A 21,042-nucleotide genomic window follows, 5' to 3' on the forward strand; every position below is an offset into this window, starting at 1 on the left:
CACATTCACTTTCAGTGTAATGTTCTCCATGTATATGCTACATGGGAATAATTTCAAAGGCACTTCTGTGGAACAAATCAGCATTCAACTTCTCCACAACAGTACACAGGCTAGACAAGAGCTGAAAGAAAACTTTGCCTTTCCCAAGCAACTGCCTGTTTTTCCAGACGACACAGAGCTAGTTTCCCCAAGACAAAGGAATGATTTAAACTTTTTGCCCCGTGTGGAGGCTGTGAAAAAGCATTTTCTCAGGCACGTGCACCACACAGTATGGGTAATATTTAAAAGCCTCTTACTGCAGGATTGCTTGCTAATGAGTAACGGTGAGATGGCAGATGGGCCAAGGAGCACAGGCACTCTAGCTCACAAGTGTCACACGACTCCTTCTCCATACTTCCTCCTTCTTGTGCCTGTACTCTGCCTTTTGAGAAAGGCAGTGTAGAAGGGAGTTAGAAGGTAAAGAAAGCCATGAGAACAGAAGAGAGGATGGAGAAGAGGAAGATTGCAGGGAGTGGGGTAGGGAGAAAAACATAGGGCCCAATCCTATCCAACTTTCCAGTGCTGGTACAGCTCCAATGCAGTCCTTAGACAAGGGAACATATTTTCCCTTACCTTGTGGAGGCCTCCATAACAACCCTCCCACCACAGTATGCAATGCACACCCCATTGCCACAGCTACACCAGGGCTGAAAAGTTGGTTAGGATTTGGCCCATAAGAGCATGAATCAGGCATGCTTATGCTTTTGGGGAAATTGTCCCATTGGTCAATCTTAGGCATGGCAATAGTTTGGTTTAGGTCTGCTTTCACCCATGTATAAGAACAGGGAATATCTATCTATCCATGTATAAGAACAGGGGAAAAATATAGTAATATCTACATTAACGCCAAGGATTCATTCCTAAAAAACTGAGTGCTGTCTGAAACACCGCTATGGGAGAATTGTTGATTGACCAGAATTTACTGCTCCCATAGCTGTCAATCAACCCAGGATGAAAAGCACTGTAATGGAACAACACTTAAAGAAAGGGCATTATTGAAGGCATCACTGTACTGACCTACAGGCAAGCAACATCTGCACAGTTGTCTTACACATCTGTGGAGGCCACAATAGAATACAGATGCTGTACACATAGGTAACACAACATGGGGCAAAATGCTATGTAGACGCACTTTTTGGCACCCTTCACATGGGGTTTGTAATTTTTAAGCAGCTCAGAGATAGGCAGAAAATAAATGATGCTGTACATTTATTGCTTGCAGTCAAAGACCATAGCAATTCAGAAGCAAAAGAAACACTATCCAATGTATACTTTAAAAAACCAAATACAGCTGTGCGCCACTTAACAACAGGGATCGGGACCGTGATCCCCGTTCTCAAGCAGTGCTTGATGCAGTGCAGACCCTCCACAGGGAAGGGGATGCTCTGCTCCCCTCCCCTCTGGAAGGACATCTGAGCCTCCCAGAGACAGCGCATGTTGGAGTGCTGCCTCTGCAAAGCTCAGACTGAGGGAAATCACGTCTCTGGCGCAACAGACAACTGAAGCTCAGACAACCCTCCAGAGGCGAGGGGAGCAGAGTCCCCCTCGCTTTCGGAGAGTGGGGGTGCACGCGCCCTCCGACGACCACATGACCACATGTGGTCGTCAGATATGTGATCCTGGTGTAAGCTGGTACATCGCATACCTGTATTCCCACTTCAGGTTAAAGCCAAATAAAATAAACCCTCTTCACTCTTTGTAAGGGCCACAATAGCTACTTAAAGCTCAAACATACTTCTAAAATGTTAAATAAGGTAATCAAGAAACCCATTTTTTAATGAGCTAGGTGTGAATTTTCTTGGGTTGCCAAGGTAAATATTGTAACCCTGAATATACAAATCACTGCATATGAGAGTTGGCTTCTGCACTGAGAAAGACCTATCAATCCAGGGACTGTTGCAATATTGGCAAGAAACTTAAAGGCAATTTAACAAGCAATGGATAACATCTCTCTACTGCCTCAGACTCATAAATGCAATATCTCTGATTGACCAGCATGTTAGTAAAAGTCTCTTCGAGGTAGGCACTGAGCATGCACCTTTGGCTGCAAAGCTGTGAAGAATTTCTTTAAAGGGGAAACAATAAGGGCTATAAAATATTTCTCCAACACAAACATTCTTTTATACAGTAAATGTCACTGTAAAAAAATTGCAACACTGTACAAATTCCTCTCAGTTGGAACTATTTTTTTTTATTTGAGCAGCTGTTTTGCTCGGGGGTGGGGATGAGCCCTCAACAGTCATAGCTGTGGAAAACAGGTCTAGTGGAGTTCATCCAAGACCCCAATGAAAGAACCTGCAGTTCTTTAACACATTTTTTGGCAATCTGAAATAGTTCAGGTAACAAAAGTTTCAGCAAGTAAAAGGATAATGCAGAATGGACACTGGTTTCAACAAATATTAGTAAAATTTCTGCCGTACAAGAGCAACAGGCATATTCTGAAGGAATATTAACAGGGATTTCAGGAAAATATTCGATGTCACTTTCAAACTGAATGGAGAGTCAGGGTGGCGCAAATAGGGGCTAGGACCAGAGAGACCAAGGTTCAAAACTCTATTCAGTCATGCAACTCACTTGGTGACTGTCTCTCAATCTAACCCATCTCACCAGGTTGTGATATGGTTAAAGGGAGTTGAAGAATCATGCATGGTGGAAAGGTGGGGGAAAAGGTGGAAGGAGGGGAAAAATAACTTTGCTGGACGACAGTCTACTTCACCAGATGAGGAGGTGGTCAAAAGTGTTCACTGAAATAAATGTGTTAGTCTTTAAAGTGCAACAAGATTCACTGTTGGTTTGGGGGAGGGGTTAAGTAGCGAATGAAACAGGACGGTCTTCAGGATTAGCTCTTGAAGATTACCTATTTTTCACCTGAAACTGCAGGTCTAGAGACCTGCTAACGATTGCTAGTAGAGGCACTGTTATCCTGGTGGCTTTAAAGTATCTGGAAAGTTTAGAGCTCAGCCGGAGAGCTTTCTTTCCAGTATTCTGCCGGGAAGGCAGCAAGGGAGGCAACACGGTTTTCCGGAAGACTTCCATTTACGGAAGGAAGCTTCCTTGCCCTTTACGGCGTGGAGGAGGAGGCTGGTTAGAAGGAGGTTGAAAGGGAAGGTAAAAAGAGTCCAATCTCTCCAGTGTGCATGGAGGCTGCTTAAAACAACAGTAATAGAGGCCCAGCAGAGGTGTATACCGCAAAGAAAGAAGGGCTCCACTAAATCCAGGAGGGTGCCCGCATGGCTAATGAGCCAAGTTAGAGAGGCTGTAAAGGCAAGGAAGCTTCCTTCCATAAGTGGAAGTCTTGCCGTACTGAGGAGAATTAAAAGGAACATAAACTGTGGCAAAAGAAACGTAAGAAGGTGATATGGGAGGCCAAGAGAGACTATGAGGAACTCATGGCCAGCAACATTAAGGGGAATAATAAAAGCTTCTTCAAATACGTTAGAAGCAGGAAACCTGCCAGAGAAAGGGTTGGCCCTCTGGATGGTGAGGGAGAGAAAGGGGAGATAAAAGGAGACTTAGAGATGGCAGAGAAATTGAATGAGTTCTTTGCATCTGTCTTCACAGCAGAAGACTTCGGGCAGATACCGCTGCCCGAACGGCCCCTCCTGACCAAGGAATCAAGTCAGATAGAGGTTAAAAGAGAAGATGTTTCAGACCTTATTGATAAATTAAAGATCAATAAGTCACCGGGCCCTGATGGCATCCACCCAAGAGTAATTAAGGAATTGAAGAATGGTTGCTGATCTCTTGACTAAAATATGCAACTTGTCCCTCAAAATGGCCATGGTGCCAGAGGATTGGAGGATAGCAAATGTCACACCGATCTTTAAAAAGGGAAAGAGGGGGGACCAGGGAAACTATAGGCTGGTCAGCCTAACATCTATACCAGGCAAGATGGTGGAATGCCTCATCAAAGACAGAATCTCAAAACACACAGACGAACAAGCCTTGCTGAGGGAGAATCAGCATGGCTTCTGTAAGGGTAAGTCTTGCCTCACGAACCTTTTAGAATTCTTTGAAAAGCTCAACAGGCATGTGGATGAGGGAGAAACCGTAGACATTATATATCTGGACTTTCAGAAGGCGTTGACACGGTCCCTCACCAAAGGCTACTGAAAAAACTCCACAGTCAGGGAATTAGAGGGCAGGTCCTCTCATGGATTGAGACCTGGTTGAAGAGCAGGAAACAGGGAGTGGAATTGTCAGTGGGCAATTTTCACAATGGAGTGAGGTGAAAAGCGGTGTGCCCCAAGGATCTGTCCTCGGACTGGTGCTTTTCAACCTCTTCGTAAATGACCCGGAGACAGGGGTGAGCAGTAAGGTGGCTAAGTTTGCAGACGACCACAAACCTTTCTGAGTGGTGAAGCCCAGAAGTGATTGTGAGGAGCTCCAGAAGGATTTCTCCAGACTGGTGGAAGGGGCAGCAAAATGGCAGATGCGCTTCAATGTCAGTAAGTGTAAGGTCATGCACATTGGGGCAAAAAATCAAAACTTCACATATAGGCTGATGGGTTCTGAGCTGTCTGTGACAGATCAGGAGAGAGATCTTGGGGTGGTGGTGGACAGGTCGATGAAAGTGTTGACCCTGTGCGCGGCGGCAGTAAAGAAGGCCAATTCTATGCTTGGGATCATTAGGAAAGGTATTGAGAACAAAACGGCTAATATTATAATGCCGTTGTACAAATCGATGGTAAGGCCACACCTGGAGTATTGTGTCCAGTTCTGGTCGCCGCATCTCAAAAAAGACATAGTGGAAATGGAAAAGGTGCAAAAGAGAGCGACTAAGATGATTACTGCGCTGGGGCACCTTCCTTATGAGGAAAGGCTACGGCGTTTGGGCCTCTTCAGCCTAGAAAAGAGGCGCCTGAGGGGGGCATGATTGAGACATACAAAATTATGCAGGGGATGGACAGAGTGGATAGAGAGATTCTCTTTACACTCTCACATTAACACCAGAACCAGGGGACATCCACTAAAATTGAGTGTTGGGAGAGTTAGAACAGACAAAAGAAAATATTTCTTTACTTAGCGTGTGGTTGGTCTGTGGAACTCCTTGCCACAGGATGTGGTGATGACATCTGGCCTGGATGCCTTTAAAAGGGGATTGGACAAGATTCTGGAGTAAAAATCCATTATGGGTTACAAGCCATGATGTGTATGTGCAATCTCCTGATTTTAGAAATGGGCTATGTCAAATGCAAGGGAGGGCACCAGGATGCAGGTCTCTTGTTGTCAGGTGTGCTCCCTGGGGCATTTGGTGGGCCGCTGTGAGAAACATGAAGCTGGACTAGATGGGCCTATGGCCTGATCCAGTGGGGCTGTTCTTATGTATGGCCTCTCTAACTTGGCTGGTTAGCCATGCAGGCACCCTCCTGGACTTAGTCGAGCCCTTCTTCCGTTGCGGTATACACTTCTGCTGGGCCTCTGTTACTGTTGTTTTAAGCAGCCTCCATGCACTCTGGAGAGATTGGGCTCTTTTTACCTTCCCTTTCAACCTCCTTCTAACCAGCCTCCTCATTTGAAGGAAGTCCGCTTGTCGGAAGTCAAGGCTTTTTATAAGAGATTTGCCCAGTACTCTTCCCCCAACATGCATGTCAAAACAAATCGCAGCATGGTCACTGTTCCCCAATGACACTGACATCTCTAACCAGGTCCTGGGTACCGCACAATATTAAATTCAGAGTCACCTGTCCTCTGGTGGGCTCCATGACTAACTGCTCTAAGGCACAGTCATTTAGCATGTCAAGGAATTTTATGGACATTTATGGACATTTTATGGACTTTACAGGAAGGGTATCATTGCAAATATTCCAAGCCCAATGTTTATTCAGAATGACAAGAGAGTGAAAAGGAAAAACCACTGTAGCTGGAATACAAACAGTATACAACAGTATACAACAGTAAGGACAAACTGTCTTTTTTTAAAATGGGAATGACACCCCCTGGGACATATAATGCAATTATGACTCAGAATAGATGTTTACTATTGTAATGTAAAGGAAGGAAAGACATCACTGACCCTGTGTGTAAGCCCAAACATTTTGGAATGATTTGATCTAACTAAAAAGATAAAGTTGCCAGCAGCCAGCCACTGAAATTCAATTGCAAAGTTGTAAATCATGCAAAAATGCAACTAAAAGCAGTTTAAGTAGGTATTATTGACACATATAAGCACCCTCTGTTCTAGGTAATTCATGGTAAAATTTTGCTGAAAACCATAAAGTACTTGCCAGCCAATTCAATATAAGTTTGCTTAGAAGTTAACCTATAGCTAAAATGGAACTTACTCCCTAAAGAATTCAAATAAGGCAGGGGTTCTCAATCTGGGGTATGTGCCAGAGGTACTTGCCAAGACCTTTGGGGTACTTGAAAAAGAATTGAATAATGGCAGGAAAAGGCAGATCTATATCATAATTCCTTGTGGGGCTGGCATTAGAATGCCCTGCAGGGCTAATATGACGGGTACTATTAATGGAAATGGGCTGCCAAGGGGTGTGCAATTGAAAAAATGTTGCAAACCATTGCCATAGGCAGGGCATTAAGCATATTCAGTGGTTACAATTAAAGCACTTCCCATTCTAGATACCTTCCCAATAAGTTCTGATCATTATAAACTGCGGTATGTGGAGACGGTCTATACCAGGGGTGCTCAATAGGTGGATCACGATCTACCGGTAGATTGCGAGGCAAAATGAGTAGATCGCGGAGTGCCGACACCCCCCCCTTCAGGTGCCTCTGGGAGGAAATGCCGGGAGTAAGGCCCATTGTACTCAATGGGGCTTACTCCCAGGTAAGTGTGGCTAGGATTGCAGCCTCACAGCCTAATCCTAGGCATGTCTACTCAGGAGTAAGTCCTGTTATACTCAGTGGGGCTCAAGGTACACCAACATACATTGTACACATAAATGTTATATGTTATGATGGCGCGAACATTGTAAAAAAAACTCTGGTAGATCTCCGGGCCTTGCTGGGTTTCAAAGTAGCTCTCGAGCCAAAAAAGTGTGAGCACCCCTGGTCTATACTGTATACAAGCCTGGGAAAAGGTGATGAACTATTAAATATAAGCCTTTTTAAGGGAGGCACAAGTGCACAGAAACAATTTTTTTACCTATAAAATCCTATATGGTTTGGTCCAGGGCCATCTTGCTCTATATCAGGGGTCTCCAAACCCTCTACCCAGCCTGCAGCCAGTCTCTTGTCCCCTGAAAGCCTCTGGCCCATTCAACTGTACATGACCAGAGCTGTGCTCTGGTTGTGTCTGGAGAGTGTTCTGAGGGCCTGAGAGGTTGAATGAATGAGCCCATTCATTCATTTATTCACTCATCTAAGTTCCATCTCTTATTTATTAATTTAAATTTTATATTTAAATTTTTTTCCTGCCCTCAACACCACGCCAGCTATTTGATGGGGCCCTCCAGCCAAAAAGTTTGGAGACCCCTGCTCTATATGAATGTACCTTATTAATACTATCTGAGGAGCCTCAGCTCCAAGTTCCTACATTGGTTGAGAGGAGGCTAGTGGAGACTCAGGACAAAAGACTTTTCTATAGCTGCACACAGGCCATGGAACTCCTGTATGAAGCTTGACTGATGCCTCCCATCACTGCTCTTTAAGAATCAGCAGAACAAAAAAAACCATCACTTTCTGCCATGCATTTGGTTTGGATTTTGATTTGGATGATTGGTCACACATTTTATTTTGTTTTACTTTAGTGAGTTTATTTTACTGTAAACCACTGTGGTCACCTTTTTGATGGAAGAAAGGCAGTATATAGAACTTTTTATAAATAAAATAAATAAATAAAATTGAAGAGAAGGTGGGAGTAAATTCAGTGGTAGGGTTATAGCCTACGGAGCACACTTGAAAATAAGGTGACATGTTGTACTGTAATGTACGTGGTTGTTCAATCACATGACGAAGACACTGCACAGTGATAAGGTACTGATAATTTTGTATGTTACATCTTGTTCAAAGTGTTATGCAAGCACAAAACCAAGTCAGGATTCCATTTGAATTTCTGCATGCAAGAATATTGAAGTATCACTTTTGCATGCACAAGCCCCCCTCGCATAAGTAGAAAGAAACTAAGGAAGGATTCAACCCAAAGTCATCTGGATCCAAATTTCTGGCAGTAAAGGTCAGAGGCAGGGACAACAGTGTGGGGGATTTAAAGGGGGGGGGCTACAATCTTCATAGTAAGCAACAGTCTCAAGTAAACAATCAGAAGTGAATGAAGAGAGAGCAAATATACAATTGTCTTATATTTCCCTTCACAGGTGCTTAGCAATGATTATAACTGGGGGATTCAAATGGACAGGGTAAGTAGATGGGGCAGACAGAATTCACTGGAATGTGAGTGGGACATTGCTAGAGTAAAGATCACTAGCCAGAAGTGGGTCATACACATTCTGAGTAGATTCTGTCTCCATCTTTGTTCTGCATATTCCAAGATACCTTGAATTAACTTCTATTTTGCCTCATTTGTAAATTACAAAAAACCCCATTACCTCTATATTCTCTACACTGTACTCTGGCTGTATATATGTCTTACAGACAGCTGACCTATCTAGCTCAGTACTGTCAGCATTGACAGCAGTGTCTCTCAGGGATCTCAGGCAGGATTTATTCACTGAACTTTCTGGAGACGCTAGGGATTGAACTTGGAACCTTCTGCATTCAAAAGCATGTACCACTGAGCCACAACACCTACCTTTAGGAAGACCCAGCCCAATCTTGAAGGTTGGGAGGGAACTCTGCCCTCAGTGGAGGCTGAACAAGAACCATAACTTCTAGTGAACTAGAACCATAACTTCTAGTAGAAGCATTTCTGGAATGGGTTATGGGTACACTGCTTTTCAGCATGTTTTGGAACAATTCAGGAAACACAGAAAAGTCTCAAAATTCAAAGAAAGAGAAATGATTTTGGTTATCTACCTTAGAAGATGTAGGTTTTAAAAATCTTGCCCTCATAGTACTGCTTCTCCACAGAAGGAGAAAACAGAGTCCATGAGGGACAAGCTTTTAAAAAACGAATGCCTGCCTGTTAGGGGCTGAGTTAGAACTGTCCCTGTATCTGCTAGAGGTGGAGCTCTAAAAATATTTGCTTCTGGGTGTTTCTCTGCTGTTGTGTTCTGATTACGGAAAATGAAAAACAAAACACCCCACCTAGCAGGCTGCATTTCAGATTGTCAGATACTAGGGGAAGGTATAGCAATTTCAGGGAATTATTGAAAGTGACAAGGATTTGTCCCTTTCACAGCAGCAAGTTCAGATAAACCTAGTGGAATTTCCCATACTAGTCAGGTTTATTAGGATTCATAAAAGCAGCAGAGGTGGAAGAAAACTCTTGTCAAATTTTCTGTAATACTTTAAAAAAAACTACTATTGAGTGTCACAATAAAAACAGAAAAATTGGTGAAGCTCACAAAGATTTTCTCCATCTGTACAGCTAGTTTGCAGTGGAAAGGGGCTGGTGAAACTTAGCAGGCTCATCAGTATTGCCTTCTTCTATTAGGTTTTAGTTTTGTTCAGCTTATTAATTTATAACCCACCTTTCTGCATGAAAGTGAACTCAAGGCAGTTTTTTTTTAAACAAGTGACATTTATACATTAATAAAAATGGACTGCATAACAACACGTACAAGTAAATGCTTGCAGTGCTGTTGTATTGGGCACAGAATTCAGGGGAAATCCTTGTCAACTTCATCAATGCTTTTTTTTGTTCTTAATGCATGCTGTAGAATTAGTCAACATATGTTCTCTTAAACAAATGGAAACACCCCCCCCCCCCCAAAAAAAAATCAGGGTTATAGGTACATTTTTTCCACTTATTCTCCAGATAACCCCCCTCCCGGTATCTGACAGTGAGGTTAAGAGATAGTTTCTTAAGAAAATACAAAGTGATGCCTCAGTAAAAGTGGCACTGCTGAATAGACAGCCCATCACCTTGGCAGCAACTCCTTCTCTCATCCCTCTTGGTCTGCCCCCTACCCCATAGCACCTTCCATCCCTCCCTTCCAGAGCCTTGGCAGAAACAGCGCAGCTGTATGAGCAATTATCACATGGGTTAGATAAGCCTTATCTGGTCCATGGGCCTTCTGTTTGACACCCCTGATTTAGAACTATATGAACAACTTGCAGAAGTCATGGGCTTGCATGCTCCTTTCTCCCTAATCCTCCTCTTGAGTGCCACTTTCACTTTAAAGATAAATGCAGATTCCTACTGCACAGAAAGCTGGAGAACTCTAACTTGTTAACTAACCAATCTTAGATACCCTAGCTCAGCGGTTCTCAAACTTTTTGCACCAGGATCCACTATTTAGAATGAGAATCTGTCAGGACCCACCGGAAGTGATGTCATAACCTGGAAGTGATGTCAAGACCGGAAGTGACAACATCAAGCAGGAAAATTTTAACAATCCTAGGCTGCAATGCTACCCACACTTACCCAGGAGTAAGTCCCATTTACTATAATTGTTTAAAGCATATACATAGTAGCCTGTTCAAAGAACATATCTGTAACATTTCCCCAAATGCAATCACATACCATGGTAGCATCAAGTCTAATATATTAAAAATAAAATATTGAAATTAATGGGGACCCACCTGAAATTGGTTTGCGACCCACCTAGTGGGTCCCGACCCACAATTTGAGAAACACTGCCCTAGCTTGTTCTAATACTGATTACTTTAAAAACCATAGTTCTCTGACTTTGTATGTAACATAGAACTGTGGTTTGTTTTAAACAGAAAGTAAAACTTTTACTCTCTCTGCATGAGTGAAAAGAGAGAGTTTCCAAGCCCCCAGCACCCTTAGGCTCATTTACATAGCACTAAACTATCCTTTAGGGATAATCTGAACCAGACCATTAAATGTTAAGCATTTTTTCTAGTCTGTATATAGAGAATACCTCTGATCAGAATTAAATGTTTCCCAATATACACATTATTTTGATTAAATGCAAAAGCCACTTTGGGTTTCTGGTTCATGAGACTATTCTGAATCAACTGAACAAACTATCCTTTCTTGATTAAAAAATAAATAAAATCATTCCAAAAACATTGTTTTGCAAGAATCTGGTTGACATCTACACTAAAGACACGTATAACAGGAAGATCTGTTCTCCAGTATCAAACATGACACTGAACAAGAAGGAAGATATGGAAAACAAAGTATATCTACTGGCATTGTTCACTCATATAAGAATTGGGAAAACTGCTCATTTATTGTCAAGAGCTTCAGAAGAAATCTGTTGGGGGGGGGGGACGGGACCAGCACACAACACTTGCATTCAGATTAAGAAACTAAGTAGAAACATCCACATTTCACTGGGCCTGGTTTTATCATTACAATAGTGGTATCACTAGTACCATAATAAGAAGGGCAGTTGCTTCACTATGCTGGCATGCAATGAGAAATTGGATGGGGGGGAATTAATACCATATGTTCAACTTTTTGTTTTAAATTCCAAGTATAAACAACAATGCCAATTTACAGAACATCACGGTCTCTTTCCCTCCCCCACCTGAGGTTTCTGAGGGCTAACCCTAACCCCATTCCATCACAGGAGAAAATAGCACATACCTCATACGGAATGTTCCACAACAGAGGGGGGAAGAAAGAAGCAAAAGCATAAGGCTTCATGCCGCAAATATTCCCTCTGGTGTGTTTTTGATTTTCAATATCCTTCTTCAGCGGAAATCTGAAAAAATCCTATGTTCATTTATGATTCTTCCATATCACATTCGCACAAACATGCACATGTCTACATGCTGCAAACTTCCCCAATGAGTCAGACGCTTTGCTCTCTGCTCTCCAATGCAGTGCGGTCCTCCTGCTGGAGAGGGGGAAGGGAGAGATGAGGAGGAGGGAGTCAAGTTCCCTGAAAGATATCCTAACATATGGAACTGCATTGCTGACACATAAACAGCTCTCTCCATGCTTCCCATATGTTTTGTGGCTCTGTCTCTGTATTTCCTCAAGGTCTGAACTTTGCCACTGACTTTTAATGTACTCCAAAATATTTCGTTAGAGATTATTTACTAGATGTTCCCACTGAATTAATAATGCATCAATCCACACCACAGGTTCTAACTCATGATTATTCATTTTCAATAGAACTTACCACTAGCTAAATTGATGTGAGCCTCCCTTAGGATAATGCAGCATTTCACATTGAAATTAGGCCTCTGATATTGACATCCACTCTGTTCAGAACCTATTTCAAACTGGAAATTCATATGGCCACAAATAACAAAGCACGTCATGCCGGTGTCCTCATCACTGAGATGCCATTATCATGTAATACCTGTGCTTCTAAGACACCCACCAATCAAAGATTTCAGAAAACAGCTGAAAATAGATCCTCCCCAACTCTTCAGATAAAAGTCTTTTCTCCCTGCATTGTGCAACCCTTTGTGCACAGCCTACATGAGGTTGCCAAGCAACTAGTCCAAGTTCAGAAGAAGCCGGGCAGCGAGCTGCTGCTATATAAAGATTTAATGGAATTCTCACATCTGCAAAAGCCTGCAGTGCCTCAAGATACTGAAGGAGTGAACTGATAAATAGAGGAGTCAAGGAACACACTAGGCTAAGTTAGGAAGATTAAATGCTTTATTTCTAACAGTAACAGATTGTTGCAGACTACCCCAAGATGCTTACATTTGTCAATGTTTGCAGAGAATCTAAACAGGAAAAAAAATTATATTTTACCCCGCAAATGCAGTACCATTTGCAATCTGGTGCAATGGAACACAAAGAAAAAAGGGGGGAAAGGAAAATGAAAACATGTTTCTTGCTCTCTCTCCCCCTTCCAGCAAATGTGACTTACCTATATTTGAAGTCCTTTAAGTGAACCTCTCTGCAACTGCACAGACAAGACTCTATACTTACCCTGCCCAACTATTATGAAACACTTAACACTACAAACATGCCTGAGCCTCCCACTTTGAGGGTAGTAAAGAACACCAAAGGCAGGAGCCACCTGTTAAATTCCTTCCACTCAAAGCAGGAGCAAGCATGGGTTTGACAATGTAAAAAAAAGGACAGAAACACTAAAAGGGTGACTGAGTCAGGTGAAAAGCCTCTGGTCTCTTTTTCTACTTTCCCTACAGTGCCACAGAAAAGATTTGAAAGGTGGAAAGAATGCAAGACAGGACGAAAGTGCAAAGCACCAGAGAAAATAAACTGTGTGAAACTGCAAATGAAGTATTTGAGCAAAACATGTAAACTCCTCCCTTTAGAATGAGATGGCCCCATCTTAACAGCCCAATGCTATTGTCCCGTCCCCGTCCCCCCACACTGGTACTGCTGTGCCAAAAATGGGTGACTATATTCAGTAGGGATCTCGCTAGCAGAAGTCCAACATGGTGATGAGGCTACAGAAAAGGGGGACAGGCTCTGGCACACACCATTGCCACCAGATGCATCCCTCCCACACCCTCTCTGCCCCATTAGACCCCCTCCTTGCCCAGTTTCACCCCACCCCACTGCTCTCTCTTTCCTGCTATCTTACTATTGTCAGATGGGGCAAGCCTTTTGCCTATACCCTGCAAATAAGGCTTACTAAGCATGGTCACTTACAAGCATGTTACAACCTCACAAATGTTCTCCATAGACATGCCTTTCAAAAGGACAACAGAGAAAGCTTAAGCTGTAGTGTGGTATATATGAACTCTTGACAACTCATAAGTTCTAATAGGAAAAACAACTCAGCGTGTCACCTAACAAACATCATTTGTTGCACTTTGATCACCTCCATAACAAATACAAGATAAGGATCTAATCTAAATTCTTAAATCCTTCATACATAAAACAATAATGTCTAACATCCAAAGAATACAGGAACATCCATCAGGAATAAACAAAACCCTGGCAACAAAATATCTTGATTCACATTAAAAGATAGATCAGGAAATGAAATCACTTTATCATTATGGAACATCAGAAAAGAGGTATCATAACACACAGAATTCACCACATGCAGTGGCAATACCAACTTAAGACACAGATTTCACAATAAGAAATGCAGAGAACATTTTGCTAAAAGCTCCAACAGTTTTAACAATTAACTTGATAAAACTGATGCAAATCTCTACTGAGGAACTAGTAAAACAGGTAGATATATACTCAGTAATCTTAGCAAACCTTTAGAAAGATTGAGCAAAAAGCCTTGACATACACATGAAAACAGCAGCCAATAGTTATGTGAACTTTAAATTACAGATAAACCAATGCAGTGCGGTCACTAGGATTCACGTCACCCCATGTAGTGGGCAGGGCAACACCCCAGGTGGGCGTGTTGACGTACCATCACCCCGCCCCCACTGGTTTTTTGGCTGTACCTTTTGTTAGAATACAGATATTTCAATGTGGTTTGTTTCATTGCATTTTGCATGAAATTATGCATTGATTGATATATGATTGTCTTATTCCTCCAAATTCTGATTTTAGTGTTTTTGAAAACTTGTAGAGTGTCTCTCACTCTCTCTCTCTCTCTCTCTCTCTCACACACACACACACACACACACCCATGTCAACTTACTAACACCTTACTGCAGCAGTTCTCAAACTTTTAGCACTGGGACCCACTTTTTAGAATGACAATCTGTCCAGGACCCATTGGAAGTTATGTCATGGCCAGAAGAGACATCATCAAGCAAATTAAATAATTATAAATAATTAAATTAAAATAAAATAATTAAATAAGGGGGAGCCAGTCCTGTTCCACCAAGTGAATCTACTCTGCAGTAAGTCCTATTGTGGTCAATGGGGCTTACTCTCAGGAAAGTGTGGGTAGGATTGCAGCCTGTGAGCCCAATCTTATGCATGTCTACTCTGAAGTAAGTCCCACAGTGGTCAATGGAGCTTACTCTGTAGTCTGCCTGCAATAATAACCCCCCAAAAAGAATCAGTGACATGTCCAGTCCTCCCAGTGTCCAGTTTAAAATTCTTCTGTTTCAGGCATATCAAGATAAAGACCCTCCTGGCTTTACAAGTGAAAAATAGAAAAATTTCCCCTTACTATTCAAGTCTCTTTTTTGTTCTTTTTAGAGGGGGAGGCTGCCTTCTGGAGCAGCTCCATCGGATCAGGACCATTCTGGTGTCCTCACATTCCCCTTTGCCTGGCCTGACCACCAGCCAAGGCACATCTGCCTACTCGCAAGTAAACGCAACTGTGAGGCTGCTTTGCTTTCTCAGTCTGCCTCCACTAAGGCAAGTCTGCCTACTCGCAAGTAAACGCGGCCACATGGCTTCTTTCGGGCTCAGACTCCCAGCTGGGAGGGGGGAGCTTCTTGGGTGTTTTTGGGGGGCTGCATTCATTGGATTGGGACCATTCTGGTGTCCTTGGATTCCTCTCAGCCTGCCCTTTCCAACGGACTATGGCAAGTACACCTACTCACAAGTAAACGCACGATACGGCTCACTTTCACTTTCCATAGGGACCCATTCATTTTTTCCTTCTGGCTTTTTGGCCATAACTTTTGAAGGAAAGGAGCTATTTCAATTCTGTTTATTGCACTGCACCCCGCTGGCCACGGCGCATCCAATGGTGTATGGCATGACGTGGTAGCTCCTAACCCCGCGATGTTAGTACATCCTCCCCCCAGGGCACATCACCACCACCACCCCGGCGCATCACCTGGTGCGACCTGCACCCCCTGCAGCCCCCTAGCGACACCAGTGACCCAGTGTCTTTCAAATAAAACAAGTAATTCAATACACAAAACTCATCACATGACACAGGATCACATTTATTCAAATGTCAGTCATGAAGTGTTGCCAGAAATCTTCTTTTAGTCACAAGTATTATCCTTTTCTATATACGGTTTTACACTATGACAACTCTCAGTTCATAGCTGCTAATTAGAAAGAGACTTTATCTTAGAATCTGAATGAAAATCTTCTATAACTGAGGGACCCTCTTTGAGACTGATGCTCCCTGGAAGAATCAACAGCAGTCCCAATGTGAATAGAACCTATAGTACTTCATTTCAATGAAGCTCTAAGATAACCACTGGCAGACAAGGTATTTGCCCATAAGGCCATCTTAAGAAATGAAGTCCTATCATTACAGGCTTAAGGTGCAAGCCACTACCAAATGGGGCATCTAGTCAAATCATGTCCTTCACCCATCATATGACACAGTAAAACTTCATCATCTTTCCCTTACACTGGATATGCCTGTTGAAAAGAACTTTTTGAACCATACAGACATGGTCCAGAACTCAACAAAGTTAAAATATTTAAAAAATAATCAACGTGAGAGAGAGAGAGAGAGAGAGAGAGAGAGAGACTCCTGGTATTCTTCTTTCCACAATGGAAAAGAAAGAACCGCAAGGAAGGCGGAAAAGCAGGGAAAACATTAGCAGAGGGGAGGGAGAGAATGTCTTGTGGTCATGAGAGAGCTTTAGAAGATTCTTTAGCTCATCTGTGCATGTGCAGTTCCCGGACCATAGAGATGAAAAGAATGAATGAATAGTGCATACACACTGCTCAAATAAGTGTAAATCTTGCAGTATAGAAACAATGCCTTGAGTGCCCTACGTAAGACCTATTGTTCTTGAATACAAAGATCAAACATGTCTCTGATCCTTTGCTGAACTGAGGGAGAGTCTGAAGCATTCCATTGTTACAAAATGTTATGCTTGGCTACCAGGGCTGCTATGTGCATTCACAGCAAGAGATGTTTAGGGAGCATTCAGTGAGCAATAAATATCCTAGAATCAGATTAATGAATGAAAAATTGATTGAGGGAGAAAAAGACAGGCTTATTCTTGCTTCCACACCTGGCCAGAACGGCATGATTTCAGAATGCTTCCACCTACATGTCTGGCTTGAGGGTCTTCTCAATATCAGAAACTACACTGCGCATTTAAGAACATAAGAACATAAGAACAGCCCCACTGGATCAAGCCATAGGCCCATCTAGTCCAGCTTCCTGTATCTCACAGCGGCCCACCAAATGCCCCAGGGAGCACACCAGATAACAAGAGACCTCATCCTGGTGCCCTCCCTTGCATCTGGCATTCTGACATAGCCCATTTCTAAAATCAGGAGGTTGTGCATACACATCATGGCTTGTACCCCATAATGGATTTTTCCTCCAGAAACTTGTCCAATCCCCTTTTAAAAGCGCCTAGGCTAGACGCCAGCACCACATCCTGCGGCAAGGAGTTCCACAGACTGACCACACGCTGAGTAAAGAAATATTTTCTTTTGTCTGTCCTAACCCGCCCAACACTCAATTTTAGTGGATGTCCCCTGGTTCTGGTATTATGTGAGAGTGTAAAGAGCATCTCCCTATCCACTCTGTCCATCCCCTGCATAATTTTGTATGTCTCAATCATGTCCCCCCTCAGGTGTCTCTTTTCTAGGCTGAAGAGGCCCAAACGCCGTAGCCTTTCCTCATAAGGAAGGTGCCCCAGCCCCGTAATCATCTTAGTCGCTCTCTTTTGCACCTTTTCCATTTCCACTATGACTTTTTTGAGATGCAGCGACCAGAACTGGACACAATACTCCAGGTGTGGCCTTACCATAGATTTGTACAATGGCATTATAATACTAGTCGTTTTGTTCTCAATACCCTTCCTAATGATCCCAAGCATAGAATTGGCCTTCTTCACTGCTGCCGCACATTGGGTCGATATTTAAAGCATCTTCAGAAAATGATAATGGTTACAACTTTTTCCCCAACATCACTTTTTCTTTCTTTATTCAGGTAGAACCTCTGTGTGCATGTGTGTGTTTGTGGGTGGTGGGCAGAGGTATCTGAGAAATTAGATACAAATGAAGAACAGAAGCTTGCCTTAAGTCAGTTTGTGCTACAACACTTTTCTGTGGCATTTTTGCCTGTCCTTCCCTCTGACCTTTATTTGCAACCTGATGAAAACCTGTGGGTCAAAGTACTCAGTTCCCAAGACAAAGAGAGTGATGGAGCACATACCTAGCAAAAAAAAAAAAAATGTTTAGGAAAACAAATTAAGTCTTCCTGGAGAAAGAGCCATGCAATGAATCAGACATGAGCACATCACAGAGCTAGTATCCAAAGAGTGAGTTTGGGGACAGTCTGGTGATGGTCGGTTGGTTTGTTGCTACAAGGATCCTGCAAATTTCTTCTCTCTGAGAAAGGGGAAATGTACTTTTTGTCCTTACTTAGTAGTTCACATCTAAACCAGCCAAACAATCTTCCTTAGCATTCACAAGGTCTCCTAGGGAGTGGGCTACCAAAGCTGGTCCCTTGGGTCCCTAGCTTCCTGGCTGGCTCCCAACTCCAGGGAGGGGGGTACTACCAACACCAGGTGAAGTGCCTGCCTCAAGTAATGGAGGAATGGTGAACTGGTGGGGGCTAACCAGAGCACAGAGCATAGAAGACTGTAGCAATTACAGCTCCTACTTTTGTCTCAGCAACAGCCAAGATCTCTGTCCTGGTTGAATCCCCTTTCAAAAAGGCTGAGGCAGGAGGAAAGGAAGTCCTCTTCTGTTCTCTACCGACCCCAAACTTTTCGAAAGGAGATTCAGCCAAGACAAATATTGCAGACGGGGGGGGGGGGGCAAGCTGCAAAGGTAAAAGCCCATATCCCATATTAATGCAATCCCACCCCAAAAAGCAGAACCAAAAAAAAGCAACAACAAAAAAACCAAAAACCCTGCCTCAGACACTCAAGCTGGAATTCTAGGCCACCCTACATACCTGTGACTCATTATTTCTAAATACTCCATGGCCTGGACCAGCAGAAACACTGACACGTGTGAAACAGTAGTCATAATTAAACAGAAATTCAGATGTTATGTAACTATGTGCCAAAAGTGAAAACTGCCAGATCTCACAAGCACACAAATCCAAATACCTCAGGCAAGAAAGAGGCCAGCCAGCCATTCGCTAGTGTGGGATAGAACTGGGCCAGAATGGACTCACTTCCATTCCTTCTTTGAAAGCAGCAGAGCTCTGCATGTATGCTTACCAGGGCAGTAGGCATCAAGGTCCAGTTTTGGTGCTGAAGTGAGTGTTGGTGAGCCAAGCTCAGATTCCGGGATTCGAGGGCTCTCAACAAATTTTGCTTTCCTCAGTGGAGCTTTAGGAGGAGAAACAGAAAGGAGGCCATGAGTAAGTGAACATTAAGTAACATATGGAACCACTTATCTAAACAAACTATGTCAGGCCCAGATCAGGTTCTCTTTAGTTTTTTCAAATGTCAAAAGGGGGAGCTCTAAATTCCTCAGAAAAAAATATGGATCATATTATAAAGTTGCTAATTACTGCAGATACGCAATCTCCCTCACACATTTTCTTTTTTGAGACCTTACTGGGTTAAGAACTCACCTTCAGTAGATGTAAGAACACTAAGGCTCTGCCTGTATATCATTTTGTCCCCAGATAGGTTATGCAAACATTCCATGCCCATGTATAACTGGTGGGAACGATTCACTTTCCATAGTGATCTTGAGCTAGAAAATCACTTCATTGCCTATATTGTTGGCTGCTTCAGAGCAAAAAACATGTGAATTGTGCTGCCAGTCTTACAACTGTCCTCTTTTCAAAGACAGCCTCCGCACTTCCCTTGCTGGCATATAGAAATGTAGCTGTCCAACTGATACTATCAATAGGTTTTAACTACTCAATGGCAAGGGATAGTTTTTCAGGAACTTGAAGGCAGTAGGACTGAGGCTGCAATCCTATACACACTTTCCTGGGAGTAAGCCCTATTTAACACAGTTGAACTTATTTCTGAGTAGACATGCATAGGATTGTGCTCTAAGTCACATTTTACAGATTAATGAGAATGCTTTCTAACTAGTGACCTGTTGAGGGATGGGACAGATGACACAAAAAAAGCATATGAGCAGAAGTATGACAGTCAACACTAGTTCTAAGAAGTCTATGAAGCGCCTTCAGAAATAATCAGAAACTACCATAATACTTGCCTATAAGGCAATCTCACAGATAAGGCAAGGGCAGGTTTTCCACCAAAAAATAACAGAATGTTCCATGATCCTTGGATCAATTGGGGGGGGGGGGGTTTAAACCTTAAGGTGCTTGTGAGGAAGAGCTGCAGCTTGCCATGGAGTCTTATTGAAAGAGGGAAAGAATCTGAGCCACACCACCGTTTTTGAAGACACTAACAAGGTGCTTAGGCAATACTGTGTGCCATTCCCCCCTTCTATGTAATGGAAAAGCCGGAAGGGAGGGAGGAGAGAGAAAGTGAGGGGTATTTTTTTGATTTGAAGTTGTACTAAGTTCATAGATGGCAGGCTTTAAGACCCAGTGGCTTCCTGCCAGCTGAGTCACTTGCAGTCTAGTTGCAAAGCGTCTTCCTGCAGGAGGGAGCTGTTGAGAGAGGTAAAGCATGGCCAGCCAGAGCATGATATTGCACAAGGTGAGCTCATGCCTGCCGCTCCTCTGGGCTTCTCCTGGCTGCTGCAACACCCCTGAACAGCCCTGACCACTCAAGTGACTACTGATAGGACAAGGAGATGCTCTTTTGGGGGGGGGGGAATTTCTCATGTTATAGGTGAGTATCTACAATAGTTCCTCTATTCAGAGAGCTGTGTCAATTTACAGCAAAGGGAGAGGACAGAGAATCAGACCCCCATCATGGGCCTGCTGAAACCCAGTATTATCTGGCTCCTCTCTCCCTAGAACAGCATCTATTCCACTTAGCTGCAGCAGAGAAAGAAATCAAACTGTGATTTTTCCTGTAGGCAATGTTATTACTACAAGCTGCCTTGAGAGCTTTTAAATCAAAGGCAAGATAAAAATAACTTAAATGATAAAAGTCATTATCTCTACACTGCTTCAGTTGTCCCTCCGGGTGACACCACTCTTCCAGGATACAGTTCACATTATTTAAAAAAAAAAAAAAACCACTTGCAAATTCCAATTGACTTAGAATAGTTTATTTAAAACATTTTTTACATTAAAAAAACAATTTGCAGTAATTACACTATTACGGAAAATTCTGTCTCCTTTATAAAGCAGAATTCAGTCATTCAACTCTGATTCAAAG

At 42.9% G+C, this 21,042-nt stretch overlaps 1 protein-coding gene across 4 annotated transcripts in view; it reads right to left on the reverse strand.

Annotated features, from left to right (window-relative positions):
• Positions 1-21,042, reverse strand: part of TANC2 (tetratricopeptide repeat, ankyrin repeat and coiled-coil containing 2) — a 198,873-nt gene that overhangs the window by 102,811 nt on the left and 75,020 nt on the right. For 2 of the 4 annotated variants that reach the window (XM_066627174.1, XM_066627173.1), the window contains exon 2: positions 19,000-19,110. In XM_066627174.1, the coding sequence (XP_066483271.1) occupies positions 19,000-19,110 (111 nt within the window). Of the gene's footprint in view, positions 1-11,620; positions 11,874-12,161; positions 12,295-18,999; positions 19,111-21,042 lie in introns of those variants that run through there. The other 2 variants (XM_066627177.1, XM_066627176.1) reach the window with 2 other exon arrangements.

This window comes from Tiliqua scincoides, chromosome 5, assembly GCF_035046505.1.
Source record: "Tiliqua scincoides isolate rTilSci1 chromosome 5, rTilSci1.hap2, whole genome shotgun sequence".
Classification (NCBI taxonomy): domain Eukaryota; kingdom Metazoa; phylum Chordata; class Lepidosauria; order Squamata; family Scincidae; genus Tiliqua; species Tiliqua scincoides.